Consider the following 22,317-nt stretch of genomic DNA (forward strand, 5'->3'; position numbering starts at 1 on the left):
GTTGAGCTCTGCATCCCCCAACAGAGTTTCAGCTTCACGCACAGAGCAGTGGGGCTGGGGCATGGTCCCCCCCCCCACCCCCCCGTGGGCGTAGTCGCTTAAAAATAAACACGTATACATTCTCGTAACACATGCTCGTTCCATTTTACAAGCACTTTGAACAGAAGTATGCACTGTATAGTTACGCACAGACACGTGCACACGCAGAGACACCACAAGCCACAAAATGGATCAAATCATCAGCACTGAGATTTTTGGATTGTTGGGAAACAGGAGATGATCTTAAGGGTGTGCGTGAGCGGACTGGTCTGGGTAGTGTGTCATTATGATAGCAGCTCCGAGCCACCGGCTTGGCACAGCAACTCCACGATGGTAGTCAAATTCGAGTCGACTTTGAGTGAGTGCACTCTTCCCACGGGGGGCGATTCCATCCCTCAGTGCCTTCTCATCTTGGACAGTGCAGCCACTTTGTCACAACACAACCGAGGGACGCGCCTCTATCTCTGTGCTCATGTGCAGGGCTAAATTCTCAGTAGCTTGCGTGCATTATTGCATGTCATGAAACACTTCAAATGGCTCTGTGTAAAACCCTAGAATTTTATATTGTAGTGTGCCACACACGTAGCTCCCAAGTCATGACAAACAACACTTGAATCAACTTCAACATGTCATACAGTGTAGAGAAGAAATGTTCGTGATGGGGAATGTAATGCAATTAGATAGGTATGGCTTAATTGGTGGTGCATGCTGCTGCTGCTTCTTCTGTGTTGCCATTGAAATTGCTTCTAAGGCTACAACCACACCCTCGAACCTCAGGCTCTTTACCACTTGGACACTGTTCATAGTGTGTTTTTGAAAAACAGTTCTCTTTGTTTACTGCTCAGTTAATTGCCATGACCTTTTTAATGAATATTTTATGATATTGTTCCTACTTCCTATAAACAGCAATCTTGAGCCATAAATGGTTTATAAGGGAAAGATGAGCCCGCTTTGGTTAAGAACTTATAAGCCAAGTGTGAGTCAATGGGCATACAATGTGTCATGTTCTCTTTTATGCTCTGCTGGAAAGTAACAAACTAACTAACTAACTAAGGTGCTCAGGTACTTTACAGAAGTGTAATTAAGGGGTACTTGAGTGTTTCCATTATGTGCTGCTTTTTCCTTTATTTTTCACAACATTTCAAACTTCAAATTTATTTTTATTGCACTTTATTTAGTTTACATATAACCGGGCCAGCCTAAAATAGACATTGATATGGATTAAATTGGTGGTTACCAATAAGCATTTTGGCTTGTGACCCATTACAACCAAATTTTACGATTGTTTAGTCACAACAACAGTATTAAGTAACAATTTTAAACAATTATCACATGTATCAGTTGATCTGCTGGTAATATGTATTGTCTGAAAATACTGCCAAACTTTATTGAATTTACAATACAGAGAAAAAAACTCCAAATCATTACATCAGAGAAAGTGGAATCTGGTATTCTTGATAAAAATGACTATGATTAATCTGCTGATGTCATGTTGTCTCCTGTACATGCAGCTCTGAAGAGATCCTTTGAGGTGGAGGATGTCGACACTTCATCTCACTCCCCCGGCTCGCGTCGGACAACCAACTCCCCCCACCGTAACGCCATGTCTCCGACCAGCATCTACTACCGTGACCTGGGAACTGCCGCCGCCAACAACAACAACAACCTCAACTACACCCAACCTCGCTCCATCATGGGTGGAGGAGGCTCAAAGACCCCCGAGCCTGTGTCACGCCGCTCTGAACTTTCCATCGACATTTCCACTTCATCCAACAAGCATGTGGATAACGTCACCAGCCCCGCCTCTGCGCGCTTTGGGACCAACAGCGCCCTGAAACGCCCCGAAGTCCTGGGCCACTCTAAGACCCCCGAGATGAGCCACAAGAGGGAGGTCACTTTTGCCAAGACGCCGACTGACTCCCCAGTGATTCGGCGCAATGAGGGCAACAATAACAACAATGGGACCAGCAGGATCCCCGAGCACAATCATTCTCGCAAGTTTGAGCCGCCAAGTCCCGGGGATGTACGTAAACCTGAGATCAGCATCACCAGGGCTCCCCCGGAAAACAACGGCCACCACCCAGCGGTGCACCACCCTCATCACCCCAACCCACAGCACAACACCATCGTGACCACCTTCCGCTGCTCCTCACCGAACCACGCTGGACGCAAGTCCCCCAACCATGACAGTAAGTCTGCTTTCACCATATGAATGTTAAACACATCCTTCGTCCAATCACACCACCTCTTCTTAACTCCCATTGAAAACAAACCTGAAACACTGAATCCTAATGAGAAGTGGTAATTTATTTATCATGGCATTTACTGTATTTGGTGATATGTTGACTTCTCTTTGACATGATGTCTTTGTTATAACCACCAAGTACTAATTATTTCTATTCATCAGTTTGCTTCCACTACTGCTAGAAAGTAACGGCAGACACATTTCAATGCATCATCTTAGAAACACAAATCTGTCATCTTGTGGTAAGAATGTAGAATTAAAAGAAAACAAAAAAACATCATGATTAGGCATGAGAAATAAGTAGACAAACACTTTAAGCATAAATTCTATTCTATTCTATTTCTAGAGAATACAAATATACTTCAAGTCACCACAGAGCACAGTTTAAAAAAAGAAGAAGCTTTGATCATGTTGTGTCTGTTCATACATCATTTCCTCTGGATCTCAACTAGAATCTCATGAAGATTTTGGCTTGATGTGTAAAAGCTGAATCGGAGACTACAGAAAATAACTAATGGAGCAGAGCAGTGCTTTAGTGCTGTGATTTAGCTCAGTAGCTTGTGGGATTGCTTTAACACAGACTTACCACTTTAATGTGACAATGTCATCAGTGGAAAACCATTTAAAGCGAGTGTAATAGGTTATCTTAAGCTCAAATAAAAGCAAATAACATTTTCTTATGTGATGAGGTAAGGGCAACTTTTCACTCTTGGCTGTCACTTGGTTTACGTTCAGCCCCCACCGAGAAGAAAACGTCACATTTTCCAGATTTCTTTTCATTTGGACTCATTTGAACTTCTAACTTCATGTCTTCCTGCTCCTTCACCACTCACACTGACCCCAGTATCAGATCTCTCACTAAGAAAAAAAAAAGGCCAGTAACAGGAATGGCTTGTTTGATTAATCTGATGTCTGGATGTCTGTCAGTAATACAAGTAACCATGTCCTTGGAGGCTTGTCTGTCAGTAGGAACAGCAGACTGTCTGTCTGTACTTGTGGTAATCCATGTCTGTTCTTAATGCAGAATTGGAGCCGGGGTGGTTTTTGTTATTGATGAAATCATGACCTTGGCAGCACCAGAACAGTAGTATGGCAGTTAAATAGTGATTAGTGTTACAGTTGCACTAAAAGTATATGCAACGGATAGAGACAGATTGTAGTCCACAGGGTAACATGAGTTTCTGTTATGAAGCTTGTGTTATGTGATGCAAAATGGTACGTTTGCGTTCAGTTGATTCGTAGTTTTGCCGTTGTGAACTGGAGCGATGTAGTTAAATGTGACACATGCACACACACACACTCATTCACTTATAACTCTCACTCGGTTCATCACTATGAGCGACCCCTTTCACATTGTCATTTGACACATTGTTATTCTAAGAGTGCAGGAAAAACTGTTGCACACTCTGGCTCCGTATGCATTTTTCTTTTAAGAAGACAGATGATGTTTTTCCACTTAGACCTTCTTCAAGAAAAAATGCATATGGAGCTAGAGTGTGTGACACTTTTTTTCCTGCTGTCCAGTTTGTATCTAGTGATTAGCTCCTCACTTGAAAAAAAAAAATAATAATTGTAACCTTTGCTGCTCTGCATGCTATTTATTTATGTGTGCCTTTAGTCATGAAACCTGATCACAGACCGACCATAAAAAGGGGAAAAGTGTGTTGTATTGGATTGGATAATTCTGTGTCCCTGTATCACTATTAACCACATAGCCAAGTATTTTAAAATTAGCTCTTGATGAAACATAATGATGGGTCTGCTTCCCTGATGATTTTGGCCATTTGATGTTACATAATCATGGTTTGTACTTTATACTGGCTCTAAGCTCAAATACCAACAAGCCTCTGATATACTTCACTTTGTCCTTTGACTGATTTCATAAGCACATTTCCCACAGTACATTCAACCAGTCTCAAATGCTGTGTGTCATGTTGCTGTAATGTTTCTACTGCATTTATCCCGAATTTCTCGTCTGTGTCCCTGCTGAAGGTTTTAAACTTCACTTTTTAATGCCTCTCTTCGAAATTATGGGGGTTATAGCTACTTATTTTTCCACAGGGAAATGAACTAATGGGAGTGTAAGTGAAGGGTCGTCGACTTGAAGGGTCGATGTATAATAGTCACAGATTTGAGAATATTACAATGTACCTGCCACAATGTCATAACCAAGGCATGAATACACTTTGTTCTGTCGGCGTGTGTGAAAACGGTTTATACAATTATGTAACATATGATCATGATAAATTTTAGTTGTTGGCAACTTTACGAGCATATTATGTTTCCATACGTCTGTCAACATGTCACGAGTCTATTTGATAAGCTGCCTTCCTGCTCCATTCAGTTTTTCCAGGAGGAAATGACATCACCTGTCATCTGTGCACACACACACACACACACACACACACACACACACACACACTGGCATATAAAGTATCCTGTGCTTCCTTCTGTCAGCGTGATTGTTTTCCCTGCTGGGTGACCTCACTGCAGTGCACTTCCTGTCTCTGGGGTCATGTGATCTGCGTCGGTCAGCTTCCATAGCCAATATCCTTCTTCACTTTGATGTAGGCGTCACAGCAAGTGAGACGCATGGTGGTATTGGTGTGAAGGGTCAGAGTGAAATGAGATCAGGACACGTGTACACAGAAGGTAAAGTGAACTGTAGTTGGTGGTCGATCACTGACTGACATGTGTACTTTTAGACACGATGCTACCAGATGTATCATATTTATGTGTGCCGATACCACACTGTGTTCAGCATGAGTTGCCCTCAGTGTCCTCAATATATATTGAATCTTGTGTGAAAGTGTTTTTAATATATATATATATATATATATATATATATATATATATATATATATATATATATATATATATATATAAAGTAATTTTATAGACAAGCACTTTCTGAATTTGTTCCATCTGAGTTCTGGTCACAGACTCAAGGTCTGTGGTCTCAAGATAAATAAATATGAATGAACATGTCAAGCTGAATTTCAGAGAAATGTGCATAAAATGATGCACAAGACATCCTGAATTTTCCATTTTGTATAATGTGAAGCCATCAAATAGATTTTAGTACTTTGTTCAGTTTAACTGCGACATAGCTTCAAGTGCTGGTACACTCACAAGAATCTGCAATATAGCCTACTATGTCTTAAAAAATTGATGTGATAAGTGATGCTAAATTGCTGGGGCGTATTCAGGGAAAACGACTAAGAAAAACCTGACCATTAGGTTCACTTCTGACTGCTAGACACTAGACTCGTTCTGATTTTTATCTGCTCTGCTGCTGTGTGTTCAGCCAGACGGGGGAACCTTATCTTGACAGGCAGGCCTGCTGCTCATCAATCCATCAAACACTGCAGAACCAGCTCTATCTAACATCTCTAGACAGAAAAGCAAAGGCCACCTGTGGTCAGAAATGGCACGTTTTCTTATCACTTGTCAGACCAGCTTTCAAATGAGAAACTTTGTCTCACACAGAGACCCCAGTTCCTTTCCATCCCCCTTTACTTAGTAGCACAGTGATAAGGAATAATGCAAAATAAGGGATAAAATGCCTTGATTTGTGTCCATTGTTACTTTGTTTCATTTGAGCATAGAAACAGAGAATTGCTCTGATCACACAGAAGACAGACCTCATTTCTACAGTAACTAAAGTCTAGAGGAGTCATTAGATACAGGGGCTGACCATAAATAGTGTAGTTATCACTGGGATAATGCCAACGGGTAGGTTATCTCTGGGGTCACATGCAGTAACCTCATTTAGTAACTCCCTTATTGTTTTATTGAGATAAGGGCAGCAATGTGTCTTTCCACCACAGTTGTTACAGCAAACAGAAAAAGTTGAAAGGAAATTGAGGGTATACATGGCCCTTCTTTCAGCTGTGGGTATTCAAAGGATGCTACTGAGAAGCCACTTCACGTGGTGCCATTGTGTCCTGTCTTCCTGTTGTGATGGTAAAGGACAAAAGAGATTATCCTCATGTCAAATGAGCAGATGCTGCACGCTTCCTAAATGAACAGATTATCTTGTAGTACATTTGTTTTCCTAATTGAGGTGTAATCATTATGGAGGACGGAGCATTCATCTCTTATTTAGATTGACCTTCTGAAAGTGGAGAGCTGGGGCCAGCGGGTGATTTGTCTCTGCCTGCCTTTAGGTCAGAAAGGGCACACATACACACAAACTACACACTGTCTTTTTCTTAAATTGGTGTCTTGCTTTTGTTGTCTCTCAGTGACACACCTACACATGCACACAAACATGCTCTCTCACACATACACACAGGCAGCCTCAGGCAGAGGCATATCCGAGGTCAGTCCTCTCCCAGTGTAATTACTCTGGACTGATCCCAGACCATTACTCAGTGTGACCTGTTGGCTAATCACCCAGGGAAAAAAAGAGAGAGGCAAAGAAATGGAAAGCGAGATTGTCGACGTGCTTTTGGGGGTGAGGTGGGGGTGGGGGGTGGGAGGGGCTGCAGCTGACTAAGAATAACATCATTTTGAAGTTTCATATGAGGCTGAGCAGTAGTCATGTCCTCAAAACATCCTAAGGCTTTAATCCCTAATCAGAAAACACAGTCCTTGTAGCGCTAGTTTATAGAATTACACATTTAGAGCACTCTTGTTATGGTTGGGCGATAATTCAACATTATTGTCTATTGACTTTCAGCACAATAATGTTGTGATAACACAATCTCATCATGCCACTGGGCTATGAATTTCTCTTGTCTAAATTAATATTCCAGAGCAATCTGTAATTACATAAAAGGGAATTGGTTATTGAAGTCTTTTGTTTGTTTGAAGAGCCTGGGCCTTTATAATACATAACAGTGAAATGCTGTTTATTATTTTGAAGGTTTATTTGATAAAAAATAAAAACAAGAAGAAAAAAAAAACAGTAATTGATTAATATTGTAATAATAATACCACACCACCTGGGCCTGCTCTGTGTTGCACACATGTGGCACTTACCTTGCTCAAAGACCATTTCACAGAAGCTGTCATGTTACTCAATGAACTTGTTACACTTTGGCCATGAAAAGGTTTCCATTCAAAAGGCCCAAGCAAGTACTAATGACCCAGAACCAGAATCACCACCTGCTCTTGTTCCATAATGAGTTGCAAGTCTCCTCAGACAAGGAGTAACATTGATATCTTTGTAAGATTTTGCAGCTAGACGTGCATCTTTGACATAAACTCATGTTTCATTGTAGTATCAACACGTCATCATGCAAAGATCCAATCATGTATCAGACAAATTGCAAATCCTTTTTCCCCTCAAATCTAATTAATCTTTCCCTTCAGACATGCTGATGGTCCTACAAATGTCCCTGATTGCCTTTAACCCTAACATTGTGCTGTTTTGCACTTTTAAACTGCTTACTCTGTCTTTTTTTTTTTAGTTCAAAACTGTCCTACAGCGAGTGCATGTCACTTCTCATCAACTGTGTGCTCCCTAAAGAAGCCACTAGGAGGCAGTGTGTGACAGGTTAAATCTTGTTTGACATTAAACCTGGCTGGCAGGTGAAATAAACCTCCTCTTTAAAGTCACATTCATTTACAAATGCAAATAGAAATTATTGCTAGTGGGTTGTGTTTGATAAAACTGCCTCAGACAACTCCTGCGTCTGAAGTGAAGTACATTGGTTTAATTGCTACAGAAATTAATCAACATGCATGTCAGGTTCTCCCTGTTGGTATCTTCTGGAAGATTTTAATGCTACGGTATATCACTAGGATAGGCACACATTCAAAACAATGTCATGTAGCCTTTTGAAGTGTGTGTGTGGACACTAACAAAGCAGGACTTAAAAGGGAGGAGGAGGGGGAGGAGGAGGAGGAGGAGCTGAGAGAAATGGGAGAGGGGCAGCCCCTCTGCCCCAGATAAATAGACACACAAACACGCTCACTACACACACACACACACACACACACACACACACACATACACACACACACGCTGAGTTCCTCTCTTCCCAGATAAGCTTTCGGAAGTTGGAGTTTACATTGAGCATCTGGGGGAAGTCAAGGGTTAAAGAAGTTTCCCACCACTGCAGAGAGACCTTTGTCCTTTTTTGTCGTCTTGCCAAATCCCACATCTGCAGTAAAGGCCTGCTTCTCTATCACTTTCTCCCGCATGCTGTGACACTGACACACTCTGACACATTTTATCTTTATGTACATGTAAAGACATATACATTTAAGCACCTCAATAACTCTCGGAAACTCTTGACACACACACACATAACCAAGCTCATAGACCACCACGTTTGTGGCAGTAATTTCCCCCATCTCTATCAGATGAATGACAAATAGGAGGATATGACCAATCAGAGTCTGATAAATCAAACTAAGATAACGTTTAGTTTTATCTTCATTTATCTGGGCCACGTCCGGGTGAATCCTCCCTTGTGTTTATGAGACTCTGCTTTGGCTCCTTTTTTTCCAAGACACTGATGGGAAAATCATGTCTCTTATCTTGGCCATGAAAACGTAGAAGAGGAACGATGAAGAAGCCTCAGTCGTGCCGGGCCATGAGATGGAAAAAACACTATGCCACCATGTGTGAGCAACATTTCTTTTCTTTTTTTTTTGTATCATTAATCAAACATAGCCGGTTGCCAATTCAGTTCAAGAAACTTTATTTGTCCCCATGGAGCAATTTAAAAGGCAAATAGAGTACGCACAAAAATCACAACACAACCACAAAAAGAAATGCATTAAAAACATAACCACCATAAAAGAAACTGCACACATTAAAACAATGTGTGAAAACAGAAACCTAATATGATGATGAGAATTTTACATTTTAATTAAAAATGAGCTTTATGAAAAGATAAGATAATCTAACGGCAACGGAAACCTATTTTATACGGTAAGTATATCAGCATAACATACAGTACAGGCCAAAAGTTTGGACACACTCAATGCATTTCCTTTATTTTCATGACTATTTACATTGTAGATTCTCACTGAAATTCCACTAATGAACCCTGACAAGGCACACCACCTGTGAAGTGAAAACCATTTTAGTCAGGTTCACCTCTTGAAGCTCATCAAGAGAATGCCAAGAGTGTGCAAAGCAGTAATCAGAGCAAAGGGGGGCTACTTTGAAGAAACTAGAATTGGTGGGGGCAGAGATAGAGGAGGAGGACGAAGGAGAGGAAGAAGAAAAGTAGAAAGAGAAGACAAAGAAGAAAATACATGTTTTCAGTTATTTCACACTTTTTTGTTAATTCCACATGTGTTAATTCATAGTTTTGGTGCCTTCAGTGAGAATAAAGGAAACACATTGAATGTGTGTCCAAACTTTTGGCCTGTACTGTATGTTAAAAGTAAAAGTATTACCCGATCAAATGGACGTGCATGGCAACTGTTTATCCATGATGACAGTTTTACATATGCACAATTTTAAATTAGACGGGTGAAGTTGGTACAACTGTCCTCAGCTCTGTTTGGCCATCTGTAAAGCAATGGGTTTATATTTCCACCCAGAGTGGTTTTAATGAAGAAGAGTGGCTCGTATGAGGTCACTTTTTCTCCACATACTCTGCTAATGATGTTTGGTCCACTTGTTGGCTGATACAGGCCATACTGGAAAAACAATCATTGTTTTCTGTGTGTGTTCGTGTGTACAGACAGATGGCCATTTGCGCTACAGTCCTGCCATCTGCTACAGTGAGTAGATGAGAGGGCAGAGGGATGCATGTGTGAGGGTGTGTGTCTGTAGTCGGCATGCGTGGAATATGAAGAATGAGAGGGTGTAGCTTGGTGCCTTATGTTTCACCACCTACAGCTGAATTACAGTTGAGTGTTTTTTCCTTATTCTACAGTGATGATGATCAGACTAGCTTCTAACTAGCTAGTAGATTCCTCATGAGCAAAGCTTAACACAACTTGTTACAGGAGGCAAAACAGATTTGTTCTATTAGATCAACTAAAGATAATGTGGACAGACAGGTAGTATAGATGCCATTCTGTGGGAATGCAGAGCTCTGAGTACTAAAAATACAGTCAAAATATATATATTTTTTTTCCCTTAAATTGAAATGAGATCAAGGCAGAGCTCGAAGATGCAGGACACATAAAATGTGTTTTAATGTGAAATAAAAATATAATAAAAAATTAAATAACAGTTTCTATCCAGCAGGAACATAACTAACCAGGTTAACGGTCCACTGAGCTGTGATCAAGTGTAGTTTCAGTGCCATTTGCGGTATTTCCAGGCTGTCAGCTCTGCACATGTGAAACTCAGCCATGGAAATCTCATCTCTGTTTCAGTGCTGAAGCATTGCAGCGCTTAAGCAGCACTTTGGAAAAAAAAAAAAAAAAAAACGTGGCATTTTACTGTCAAACATAGAATTTGGTAACAGTTCAGTGCAGGCAAGTAATGCATATCGTCTCTGGAATTAATCCTTGTCATCTCTTTAATGCTGAAATATCCTCACCTTCCTCTCCCCACAGATTAATGTTAGCCAAGTGAACCTTGTGCACATGTGCTCCTAAGGTGACTCCCAGCCTTTACTGAATCATTAAGTCTTAACTTTGCAGTAATTGGCGCAGACTTTACAGTGCAGTGCTGATCTGTGAATGGACCTCGTGCCATAACTGAGGTCTGCTGTAATGATTTAGGGACTTAGAGTGTATAAATGTACCTTCAGGGGGGCTTATTGGCAATGAGTGTAGCTGCCTTAAGGAACACCATGAAAATCGTGAAAAACCTTAGCAATGCAGCTTGGAGCCTCAGGTGAACTTCCAGCCTCTGCTTCGATGATGCAAAGTGCTTTGTGATGCAGAGCAGACCATGGACATCTAAATCTAATCTAAATCTCTCAAGGAGATTGAGAAAGCACACGCAACTGACAATTTGGGGGAAAGGGTAAGTTACCGCAGATGAGTTGCTCCGTGTTACCTAGAGTAAAGCTAAAGATCTAAAATTTGTGGTAGACCAAAGGTTTTTTTTTGTTGATTGCTATTGTAAACAAAATTTTTGATGTGACACCAGATGACCAGCTCATGAATGGTTCATGATAGCTCCAAGCATGACAACTCTCCCTCTGCTTCCTTGTCTCTGCACATGGAAGGTTTCTATTAAAGATAATTAGCACCATAACTTGGTTAGATGTTTCTGGAAGACATGCAGCGACCGCACAATGGGTTTAATCACAGAGCTCCTTCCGCCGTCTCTTCGTTTTTGGAGTGGAGTCATCCCTGTCCCTCGCCCCCACACATCCACAGAGGGGCCAGGGATTCCCCAGAAGGCCGATCCCATGGAGTTGCTGTGTTTATTGTTCATCAGGGAAGGCTTTGACTCCAGAACAGCAGACATAGACAGTACATGGTGGTGTGTGTGTGTGCATAAGGAAGCGTAAGCAGTCAGAATAGCTCTTGGTCATCTACTGACCCTAACGGCTATTTAACATTTCACAGCAGCTGCCATAAAGATAAACTTTCTGGAGATATCCCGGAGCTTTCTCGCCATACCACAGCTTTTTTTGTGCTTGTTAAACTCTGGAAGAAGGCGATCGAAGAGGGCTGACAGCAGAAATGGCTTCTATTTGCAGTGAGACACACAACAACCACGAGATGGAAAATCTTTGTGAGTATCTGTGTATTGTGTTGTCCGTGGGAGAGCTCGGATGTTGTAGTCTATCACGCTGCAAAGGCAGGGTGGATGACTGGTTTCCATTAAGGCCAATCAAGTTGAGGCATGGTGTATCTTCTTCAGATGGGGATGTGGGAGAATGGACGCACAGAAAGGAAAAATCCCAAGATGCCAGTTGAATATTTTTCTTTCTATTTCATTGCAAACCTCATTGTTTAGTTGAAAAACAACTGCTCAGGAGACAGGATTCGGCGCTTCCTCTCAAAATGCTTGTTTCACTCTCTTGAGTTGAAGAAACAGCTTCTTGCCTGATTTATTTTGGAAGGAAACAATGCTTTTATAGAAAACAGGGCTTTGTTTGAGCATGTGGTACTTGACAGCAGCAAAGGCCACGCATACTTTTTCTTTCTGAGTCCTTAGTGGCAGCTCTCTACATTAAGCAGTCCAGCTGAGAAAGCTTTAGTGTCTTAAAATGTGACCAGTTTGTCTTCTTTGCGGTCAGATTTGTATAAACAGAAGGACATTTTACTCTGTTAGCGCTGTTAAAAATGTTGATGAAAAAGCAAACGCATGTCTGAGTTATTGTAACCCTGTGTAGAAATGTGCAAGTCTGAGGAATAAACCGAGAGGACTGAAGTATTTTACTGTCAACATGTGGAGCACCTGGAGATATATACACAGATGAATCCATCTGTACTGTGAATGTATGTTCAGTGATTTCAACCAGAAGGGGAGGTTGAGTCTTGGAGGCCACTTAAGGGTGTTGAGAGAATTCATCCTCGCTCATCACACACATGCTGTCTCCATTTGTACCACAGGGGAGCAGAGCAACCGCAGCAAACGAAACACAACAGGAAGTCTCCAACAGACCCAGATATCTTCCCTGTAGATATACAGGCCAAGCCAGATGTTCTTCCTCTTTCCCCTTCTCCCTCCTGCTCCTCACTCTACCGACCATCCCCGACCCCATTCCCAACCCCCGCCTCCTCCTCATCCTCCTAAACTTTATCCCCCCCCCCCCGTTGCCTCCTCTTTCCCCCTCTTCTCCTTGCTTATAGCCTTTCCTTAGCTCTCAGCCTCCCTCAGGGAGGACGTGTCACTGAGTCACTCGGTCTGCTGAGTCATGGAGGTGGCTCTTTTAATAAGCTCCATATGTGCTCTGACCTGATTGGGTGGCCTTCAGCAATCAGCCCTGACCCCTGGGCCAATCACAGAGTTTCCTCAATAGTGCGCTCGGCAGGCCAGTCATCACCACATATTAGTCTTCGGTTACCTCTACAAACCACATGATCTGATCTAGCTGAATGTTGAGCTGTGTTTTGAAGCAAAATGACGACTGGGTTTCCAAAGAAAAAATAGTGAAACACAACTAAAATCTCTTCATTAAGGTTTGCAGGCCAGCTGTAAGCGCACTCCTGGTCGATATGGGGCAGTATTTGCTTATTTCTAAATGGAAGTAGCTGAAAATTGTCCATGAAATGGGCACAAACACACACTCTCATAGCGTGCCTCCTGCCTTACACAGTTAATCACCGAGCTTGGATTCTAATTTAATTCATTTGCCATAAATTTTTTGCTCAAAGCTGCTTTTTAGGCTCTTTACAGGGCTAATAAAATAATGCTAACATGGCAGACATCTGCTTTGATCTTTAGTTCCCACAGGAGGAAATGGCAACTTCTGACACTAGTAGGTCAAGGGTCTAAACCCTTGTTGTTTATTGTTTAGTGACAGCTATATGTAAAATGTTTTCTTTGATAAAAAAGAAAAAGAAAAGAGATATACAGTGGGAATGTGTCCAAATCTTTGCTCAGAACTTCAGAGAAGATTTAGCTTTTCGTCCTTTTTCCACATCCTGTGACAGATTTGAGATATCGATCTCTATTGAGACAAAGTCCTTTGCTCTACTTGATTGAATTTCTACAGTAACTCACTGATTGATAACAATAGCAGCTGATTATACATTGACAAGGTAGTTCAAATGATATTACTGTGTGTGTTTCTTTTCGATAGCATGACAGATTTGTAAAAGGAAACTCATAACAACAATGAAAATGTTTCAACGGTGTACAGCACAGACGGCCAGGTATACACACACTGATAGATTGCAGTCATACTTCTGTGCAGTCACTTTCACAACAAAACCACAGCAAAATGTGAACCTCAGCTCCAGCTTTGACAGGAAGGAAATATTTGTGCTGAATGTTATGAAAACCTCCATCGGGCCTTCAGGCTGTTTGCATGGAAAAAAAAAAGTTGAGCCATATCAACAAAGGAACAAATTAATCACCCTGTTGTTCCATTTAGTAAAGCTCAAATCCATTTTATATGCGCCATCTTTTTCCAATCTTTAAAATCTATTCTTAGAAAACATCTTTTCACATGTCGACTGCGTTACCATTTTGCAGTAAAGCGGGCTGGCTGTGATACATGTGAATCTCTCTGTTGTGGGTGAACTGGGACACAGGAAGCACAGCAAAGCAATGCAGATTTCCAGAGAACATTTGGGTTTTGGAACCACCGTCATCTGTTTTGCAGCCAATTTTGACTTCGGTGCAGCTTGATTCACTCAAGTCGTTACATGAGGATTTCATATTGCTGTAAGCTGAGTGGTGGCGGGTCAAAACAGGCTAATGAAAACAGAAGAAACACAGCAACTGCAGCACAGACCACGAAAAAAGAACATCTATGACGTTTGTCTATGTTTGCGTTTTGGCTGGAGACTCTTCTATCTTTCACTTCTTTTCTTGGCAAGAGATAAGACGACTCCTGTCTTTGTGTGGTAAATATAAGGCTATGCAACCTATATACAGCATTAGCTTAGCACAAACTCTGGAAAAAACCTGCCTGCTAGCACCTGCAGAGCTCACAGAGTGATACATGATATTGTGTTTGTTTAATCCGTAACAGAAACTAGCATCAAAATGACATGTTGTTGTTGTTTTAACTAAAACATTTATTGTAGTAATCCCACTCTGAAGTCGCCTGGTAGTTACTGTTCAGTCACAGGACACAGCCTCCATTAAACTACAAGCTGTTTGCATCTGGTTATATGAGAGAGAGGATGCTTTCTTGAAACTCTAAAGAGGGAGATTATAGGAAGGAAATTGTTCAACATGAGCCTACTGTGTCGGGATCGAATGTTGCCCGTCATCTTGTCTGCATATGTTTGGCGATTGCAGAGTTTGTGTGATTGTGTCAGCTGTGAGGAGGACCCAGAAGGCCTCGAACTGCAACGTTCCTCCTCACACACCCACGTCACTGAGCTAACCTTCAAACTTTAGCCTCATAATTAACGTCCAACAAGTGGTTTTCGTGACTTAGTAGCTCTGGATGAGAATAGTTTCCCAAAATGTCAAATAATTCCTTCAATGGTGTATTTTTATTTTTATTTTTTGATTCTATGTTTGAAATGTTCTGTGTTCGTCATGGATTTTGTTACGATTCAACCACAGTTTTGAGGGATTGTGTGTGTGTGTGTGTGTGTGTGTGTGTGTGTGTGTGTGTGTGTGTGTGTGTGTGTGTGTGTGTGTGTGTGTGTGTGTGTGTGTGTGTGTGTGTGTGTGTGTGTCAGAGAGAAAGAGAGGGAGGGCCTTAGACGATTCAAGGAGAGAGAGATGACTGAATGTTTTACACACACACACACACACACGCTCACATGATTTAATGCCCTCTCTGTGAAACAAAGCAGTGGGGGCAATAGAGCAGATGGACACACACAAGGACATGGAAGTAAGGAGGATATTGGCTCTTGTCTTGTGCAAACACACACACACTCTTTATCACATACACATATATTCCTTTATTTTGCCAAAAACACTCTCTCGCTCTTTTGATTAAACTGCACGCACACACGCGCACACACACAGAGCTTCCCCTCTTGTGGGTTTACTTAATAGCACGTGGTTTGAGATAGCCCTCTATATCCACAATGTTCTCCATTCACTTTATCTGAATGAGGGGTGTGGCTGCTGAATGCCTTCCTAGCCACTTGGGATAGCGGTCACATGACTGTGCTGTGGGCGTGGCCAGTAGAGCAGCAGCAGCAGCAGCAGCCTCGGCCTCACCAGCTGGAGCTGTGATTGAGGGAGAGGAAGAGAGTGGGAGAGAAGAGAGGGAGAAGAGAAGGAGAGGAAAGGGTTGGGTGAGTAGTCGATTTTTTGCCTTCACCGTCTGCTTCTTCTCCGTCTCGCTACAAGAGCTGTGAATGATTGTGAGGAGGGAGAAAGAGGCAGGAGAAGTGTTTTTGGGGGGTGGTGTGTGTGTGTGTGGAGGCAGAAACAGATATGGGTTGTTGCTTTGAGGCAGCTGGTGTCAAAGTTAGTTAACCAGGTGTCTCATGGCTGCTGTGTGGAAAATGAAGTGTTGAGGCAGAGAGGTGGACAGTGAGTGTGTTGTTGGCAGGAGTTCTGTGGAGAACTTGTAATTTAGTGTGCAGGGCTTGTGCTTGTTTATCTCTCTCTTCTCCTCTCTATCCTTTCCCTTTCCCATTGTTCAGCCATCAGGGAGAGTTTGGGGGGTCAGTTCTACCACTTTGCTACCCTCCCTCCCTCCCCTCTTCACACTACTCCCCTCCTCTTTTCTTTCTCCCTCCCATTGTGTCTTCAGCTCTGGAGCATGCATGGATAATCAATCTGCCATAATGGAACAGAGAGCTGACCAATCAGAATAACCCGTATTACTCTTTAAGTTCTCAGTCCTCCAGGGCTCTAGTCATGTTTCCTCCCTCAGCCTCGGCTCCTGTCACATCAGCTAGAGTTTCCAGTCTGACTTTGATCCAGTGCAGTGGATTAGCCAGGCACTGATGGAGCCAAGCTGTTAGGACATGATTTAATTTTGACAATCCCTTGTGCCTGCCTCTCCAGAGAGTTTGTTGCCAAGTTCAGGAAGAGTTGAAGATGAGATGAACAGGTCATACTTTCAGTTTGAGTTTTGCTCTTCCACAGGGAATATGATGAACTCTCCTCCCAACTCCTCTGGTGGTGGGAAGTAAATTAGGTTGTGGTTAAGTCATTTAGCTTCAATTTTGTCCCCCAGAGGCCAGAAAATCCAGCAATATCAGTTATCCTCTATGTTTTTCGGTCCGTCACATGGTCTAGTTTCACCCAGTTTGGTTGAATAGTTGCTTTGTTGGATGCTGCACCCAAAAACTCAGTGAACTTCTCACCAAGGAATCATAAGAAAAGAGACACTAAAAAGCAACGGGTGTTTTCCCGGCTTCATTTTCAGTCTAGTCATATAGAGGCGCTGTCAGATGTTCTACTGTAGATGTCCTTGCTTTGCTGCATACACACCATACTTTGCAAGAAAAGTAATGCATTTGACCTTGCACATTGAGACCAGAGTGTGATTATATCGCACCTGGTTGCTGTAGACGGTATATAAAAGTCAATGTGTCACAACACGTAGTAGTAGTTGTAGCAAGTCATTTCCCACGGTGTCAGCCTACTGTGTCAGTGTCCAGAAGCTTCAGTAGCTCCCAATGCTACTGAATCCTCACATTTCTAATGCTGCTTCATATCTGATTTACATAAAGCATTAACACAATATGCTTCACAATAGGTGCCAGTTAAAGCCACTTAGCCATTGTTTGCATGTTTTTTTAATCAGATTAGCTGGCTGATAATAAGTAATTCAATCACCACAGATAAACACTTAATTAGGATTGTTTGGGGCCAGCAGCATGAACAATTCACACAGAGGCTTTGTTTTCTTGTTGTAATTTAAAGCCTGATATCATATAACTAGTCCTGTCAAATATTTAATGTTGTGTTGCAGGTGCCAGGAAAGATTTCAAAGCCAATTCTTCAAAGCTCAGTCCTCTCTTGTGTACATGGTAACGTTTCCATCATGTTGGACACTGCAGTACCTTCAGGCCCATATTTTTAACTAAAGAATTTGCCCTGAAGGCAACAAAGCTGTCAGGAGAAGAGGTGTAAACTTTACTTTACTGTAAACAAGCAGAGTGTTTGTCTGAAAATATTCTTTCCCACATTATAAAAGAATCAAGCCAACTGTGTCCCTGTTTACAGTAGAATATACACTGCACTCACCTTATTTTCATGTTGCAGCAAGTCAATAATGTGGTTATATTTTTTGTTTGTGGTTTTTTCAACAGCAGTTTCTCTGCAAAAACGATGGACTAGCAGCCTTTGTGTAAAATGCAATAGGAAGTCAAAGATAACAAACTTGCAGCTATGTCTTGTATCACTCTGGATGCCCACACTGGGAGGATGTTTTCTGTTCTCCATGTATGTCACGAGCGGGAGGAAGTCGGACGTGTCATGTCCTGTCAGAGAGATAGGTTGAGGGCCTGCCAACACTGGGGGGTTGGAGGAGAGGAGAGGGCACAATATGACAGTTTGTGGCGATCTTCCTTCTACTAATAATACCATGATAGTATTATGCCTGGAGGTATTGTGGCTCATCTGTCACTTAATGTTTTGGATCCTGGGCGACAATTGGAAATTACAGAATGTGTGTCACAACCACCTCAGGTTTGTTTGCAGTACAGTCGACCCACAGCCTGCAATGCAGGCTGCAGAGTGAAATTCCTAAACTGTCACCACAGATTATATATCATTTATTGCTTTCTTCTTGGGAGTATTGATACATTGAAAACTTTATACAAAATACTGTATTTAGCTCCCTTGCCCTAGTTTATGAGATTTATAGCCAAGTATTGAAGCGATTTTCTAATAAGGAAAGAAACTTATTGGAGAGACGAGCAGTATTTTAATTGCATCTAAAATCAGCAGATGACCTCTAGACTGAGTCATTTGGCTTTGGGGTTTTTTCTTCTCAGAATCTTGCATCTTAAAATACCAGAAAGTGTTAAAGGTAATTAATTAAGCTAATTAAGTTTTTAAGTAATGTATTATCTGTGCAACTAACTGGTGCTATTCAAAAAGAGTCATCTCCAACTTCACAGAAGTTGGCTTTCATGTCCCCTTGTTGAGTGGTGCACAGCATCCATTGTTGAAGCTATTCAAACCAGTCGGCCACTTTCCTAGTTGCTGCCTGGTGGTTGTGTGATTTATTGCACCATGGGCTCCATTTGTCCTCTGCCCTGTACCAGCCCCCCCCCCCCCCCCCCCCCCCCCCCACACTGCAGCTGCTGATGGGTCTGCGGCCAGAGCCTCCCAGTTCCCCTTCCACGTTTCTCAGAAATGTTTGGGCTCTGAGTTACTGCTGTGGTCAGTTAGCCTACAGTACAGTACTGAGAACTGCCCCGAACAGTGGGCTCTCCCGATGATACTCGGCACCACGGCGACCTCCCTCCTGCGCTGGGGTTTCATTTCTCATGTAATTTCGGTCTCTGCTTACAGCTGTCTTTCCAAACAGTGGGCCCTCTTGTTGTGTTTTTCAGCTTGTCGCTGTTATTGTAGCATTTATCTTACATCTCCTCTCTACATGTCTCTGGTCTTGCCCTTTACCTCGCTGACCCTCTCAATGCACAGCTCTCTCTCTCTGTCTCTCTCTCTCTCCATCTCTTCACACCCTTTCAATCTTTTTCGAGGTGTTTTCGGGACAGGTCATTATCTACCAGAGCAGAAGTTTCCATGCGTAGAGCTGTATTTCAACACCGGGCAGCACCATCTGCTTTGCTCCATGTTAGGCCAGGGGTCGCATTCCCGGTGGGTCGACACAGGGGACAAGAGTGAAAGATGAAGTGGGCCAGTAGCATTCTTCAGACCTTTTCTGAAGTGCCGCCGTCTGTTTGTGTCCGCCGTAGCTGTCATCGACCTCGCCGAAGCTCATCGTCTTACATGGCAGGGAGTCATTATGATGGAAAATACGTCAGGATTTTTTAATCTGTGCGTTCCTTTGGTTTCAAAGCATGGTTGGGGGGATTGAGTGAGAGGGATTTCCTCCTGGATGTACATGACAGCCCAGTGAGAACTTCCTATATCCTCACAGCTCCCTTCTGTCGACCTCACTCTGTCACTACCGACTGTAAACACATCGTTTTGTTATCTCCCGCTAACAGAGCCAAGTGTAGCGTTAAGCTAGTGGCCTGTGATCCTTTAAAAACGTGCTTAACACTTGACATTGAAATGAGAGACTTTTTGAAACTCTTTTGGGGATTGTGGTTCGACTCATTATCTGCCCATTACAGGGTGGAGACAAAATAATGTCAACACCTCTTGGAAGAAAATTTAAAAGCAGTAAATCACTACCACAATATAAGCTGTTATACCACCTGGCCTAGAAGTCTATATGTGTGAATTCAAACTTGTGGCTGCTCTTCCTGTGTTTCTCTCTGTGCTGTCATTACTCTGACTGTAATCCCTGACTTGAATACTCTTCTTTGACCAGTGCACCTGTGGTGTTGTTACTGCATAGTGCAGCCACTTTATATACTCTGTGTAACAGGTGTGTAACCTGTTTTCACACTTGGGGCTAAGCCAGGTGTATCACTATTAGTGCCATTACACATTATGTTGTAAAGTGCTAGTATCCCAAGATGAGGCAGTGTGATTTTTCTTTTGAGAATCAAAAAGAGCCCATTCTTTACCTGACTGTGCTCATAAAAGCGCTCATAAAAATCTCAGAGGATATTAAATTGTTCATATGTTAATCCTGTTTTCATGTGACACACTTAGGGCTGTCAGTCAACTGATGTCTTCTGCTTTCTGGTCCCTCCATCTATCTCTGCCAGACAGCAGCAGACATAAAACTTTATGATCTCTTCCTCTTTAGAAGGAGCCACCAAAGGGGCAGTGGAAATGTCATCTCCGGTTAAAAAAAAAAAAAGGGGGAAGAGAGAGAACAGTAAAAGAAAAACTTGCTTAGACACACATATGTAAAAATGTTGTCTCAAATAGAGACAGTGTTTAAGAGCTGTAGTAACTGTGTGAGTTAAGGTGAGTGAGTGGAAGAACAGACGTGACACTTTATTTTCCCAAATCTCAACCCCATATGGACTGACTGGATTTTGAACATATGCTCAGACAGACTGCAGGCGGGAGAAAATATCTTTTCTGTTCCTTCTTTTACTCACAAGCATCACTTGGGAGAACTCCCATCTTTCCATGACATGTTATTTAAAAACTTAAATTGATTAAAAACAACTTATCAGTGACTCATGTATAATTTGTGTGAACTGTGATCTAAGGTAGTTTTGTTGGCCAGACGTTAAAAGGGTTTTATTTATAGTAAAGAACCTCATGACCCACATTTCAGGGGAGTTAAAGGTGGATAAAAGACATTTCTTATCTTCGGTACAAGAGAAGTCTTTGATTAAGACTTGGACATGTTGCAAAAATGGGAGATTCCCTGTTTTTTTTTTTTATAAATGAATTTGTAAAGCTCTGTGTCTTTTATCTGATTTCTGATTTTGGAATGCTGATATGTCTCGGGGCAACAAAGTTGAATTTGATGAGCCTGCTTAATAGACTACGAGAAAATATTTAATTATTGTTAAGTCTCATTTCCTTGCAACCGTATCCTGCATAACAGCTGCAGGAATTTCCAAACAGTTGTGCAAAAAGCTGCAAAAATATCACAAGGTTAGCACATTCATGATGGCAACATTTGAACTGCATGAACACAGAACTGAGTTATAAAGTCCTCCTACATGGACTGGTTCCTTGTGCAGCAGCGTCTGTCAACAACTGCACTGTTTAAATAGTTTGGCTCATCAGGACTAATTACACGTTGTACCGTACATGCCAATCATTTTATGATTTCTCTCCGTCTTTGTCTCTTTAACTCCCCGTCTTTTTTTCCCTCTCAGTAGGGTAGTTACCAAACTGATACTGTCAGAGCCTAGGCTGGAGTCGAACAATAACATTACAAACAAATACCTACTTTCTCACATAATTCAAAACAGGGAAGTGGTGATGTGGCATGTGTGGATCGATGGAAACTGCATTTCTTTGGTTTTACGGGGGTTTCTCAGAAACACAATGAAGCCTTTGTTTCTGGTATTGGCATGCTCAAGTTTCACTCGGTGAATATTAAATGTAGGGTTGGATGTGATGTTCCTGATGGGATTTTAATGAAGGCCCTGAGAGGGGGGTGTTGAGTTGTGTGTGTGAATCTAGAGTAGGAAGGCGATTCTCTGAAGGGCTGCACTGTATCAGATCAAAATGAAATCCTTTGTGTCAGTTTTCCAGGGGGTTAGATTACAGGTCAGTTTAAGTCAGAGACAAAGTGGCCTTGACGCTTCAGGGTAGTGGTTATTGATATCTGTCAACTAAATGTTTATACATTGCATTCTTTTTGAAATATTAACATGATGTATTACTCTTTTTTGGGAAGGTTGAGGCCAGACAAGAATGCTGCCTGAAAACCATATTGTAATTCATGGTCTCCTCTGAGCTTTGCTGGCGTTCACGGATTACACAACAATACATCCTGATTATTCTGCTGAAGTTTTTTCCAAAAAAAATGTAATAAGTCACCCCCCTC

General features: G+C 42.0%; 1 protein-coding gene across 4 annotated transcripts in view; it reads left to right on the plus strand.

The window, feature by feature from the left end:
• septin9b (septin 9b) overlaps positions 1-22,317 on the plus strand; it is a 72,406-nt gene that overhangs the window by 29,649 nt on the left and 20,440 nt on the right. For 3 of the 4 annotated variants that reach the window (XM_083973706.1, XM_083973705.1, XM_083973704.1), the window contains exon 2: positions 1,551-2,228. In XM_083973706.1, the coding sequence (XP_083829832.1) occupies positions 1,551-2,228 (678 nt within the window). Of the gene's footprint in view, positions 1-1,550; positions 2,229-15,936; positions 16,046-22,317 lie in introns of those variants that run through there. The other variant, XM_083973707.1, reaches the window with a different exon arrangement.

The sequence above is a fragment of the Trachurus trachurus genome, assembly GCF_905171665.1.
Source record: "Trachurus trachurus genome assembly, chromosome: 1".
NCBI lineage: Eukaryota > Metazoa > Chordata > Actinopteri > Carangiformes > Carangidae > Trachurus > Trachurus trachurus.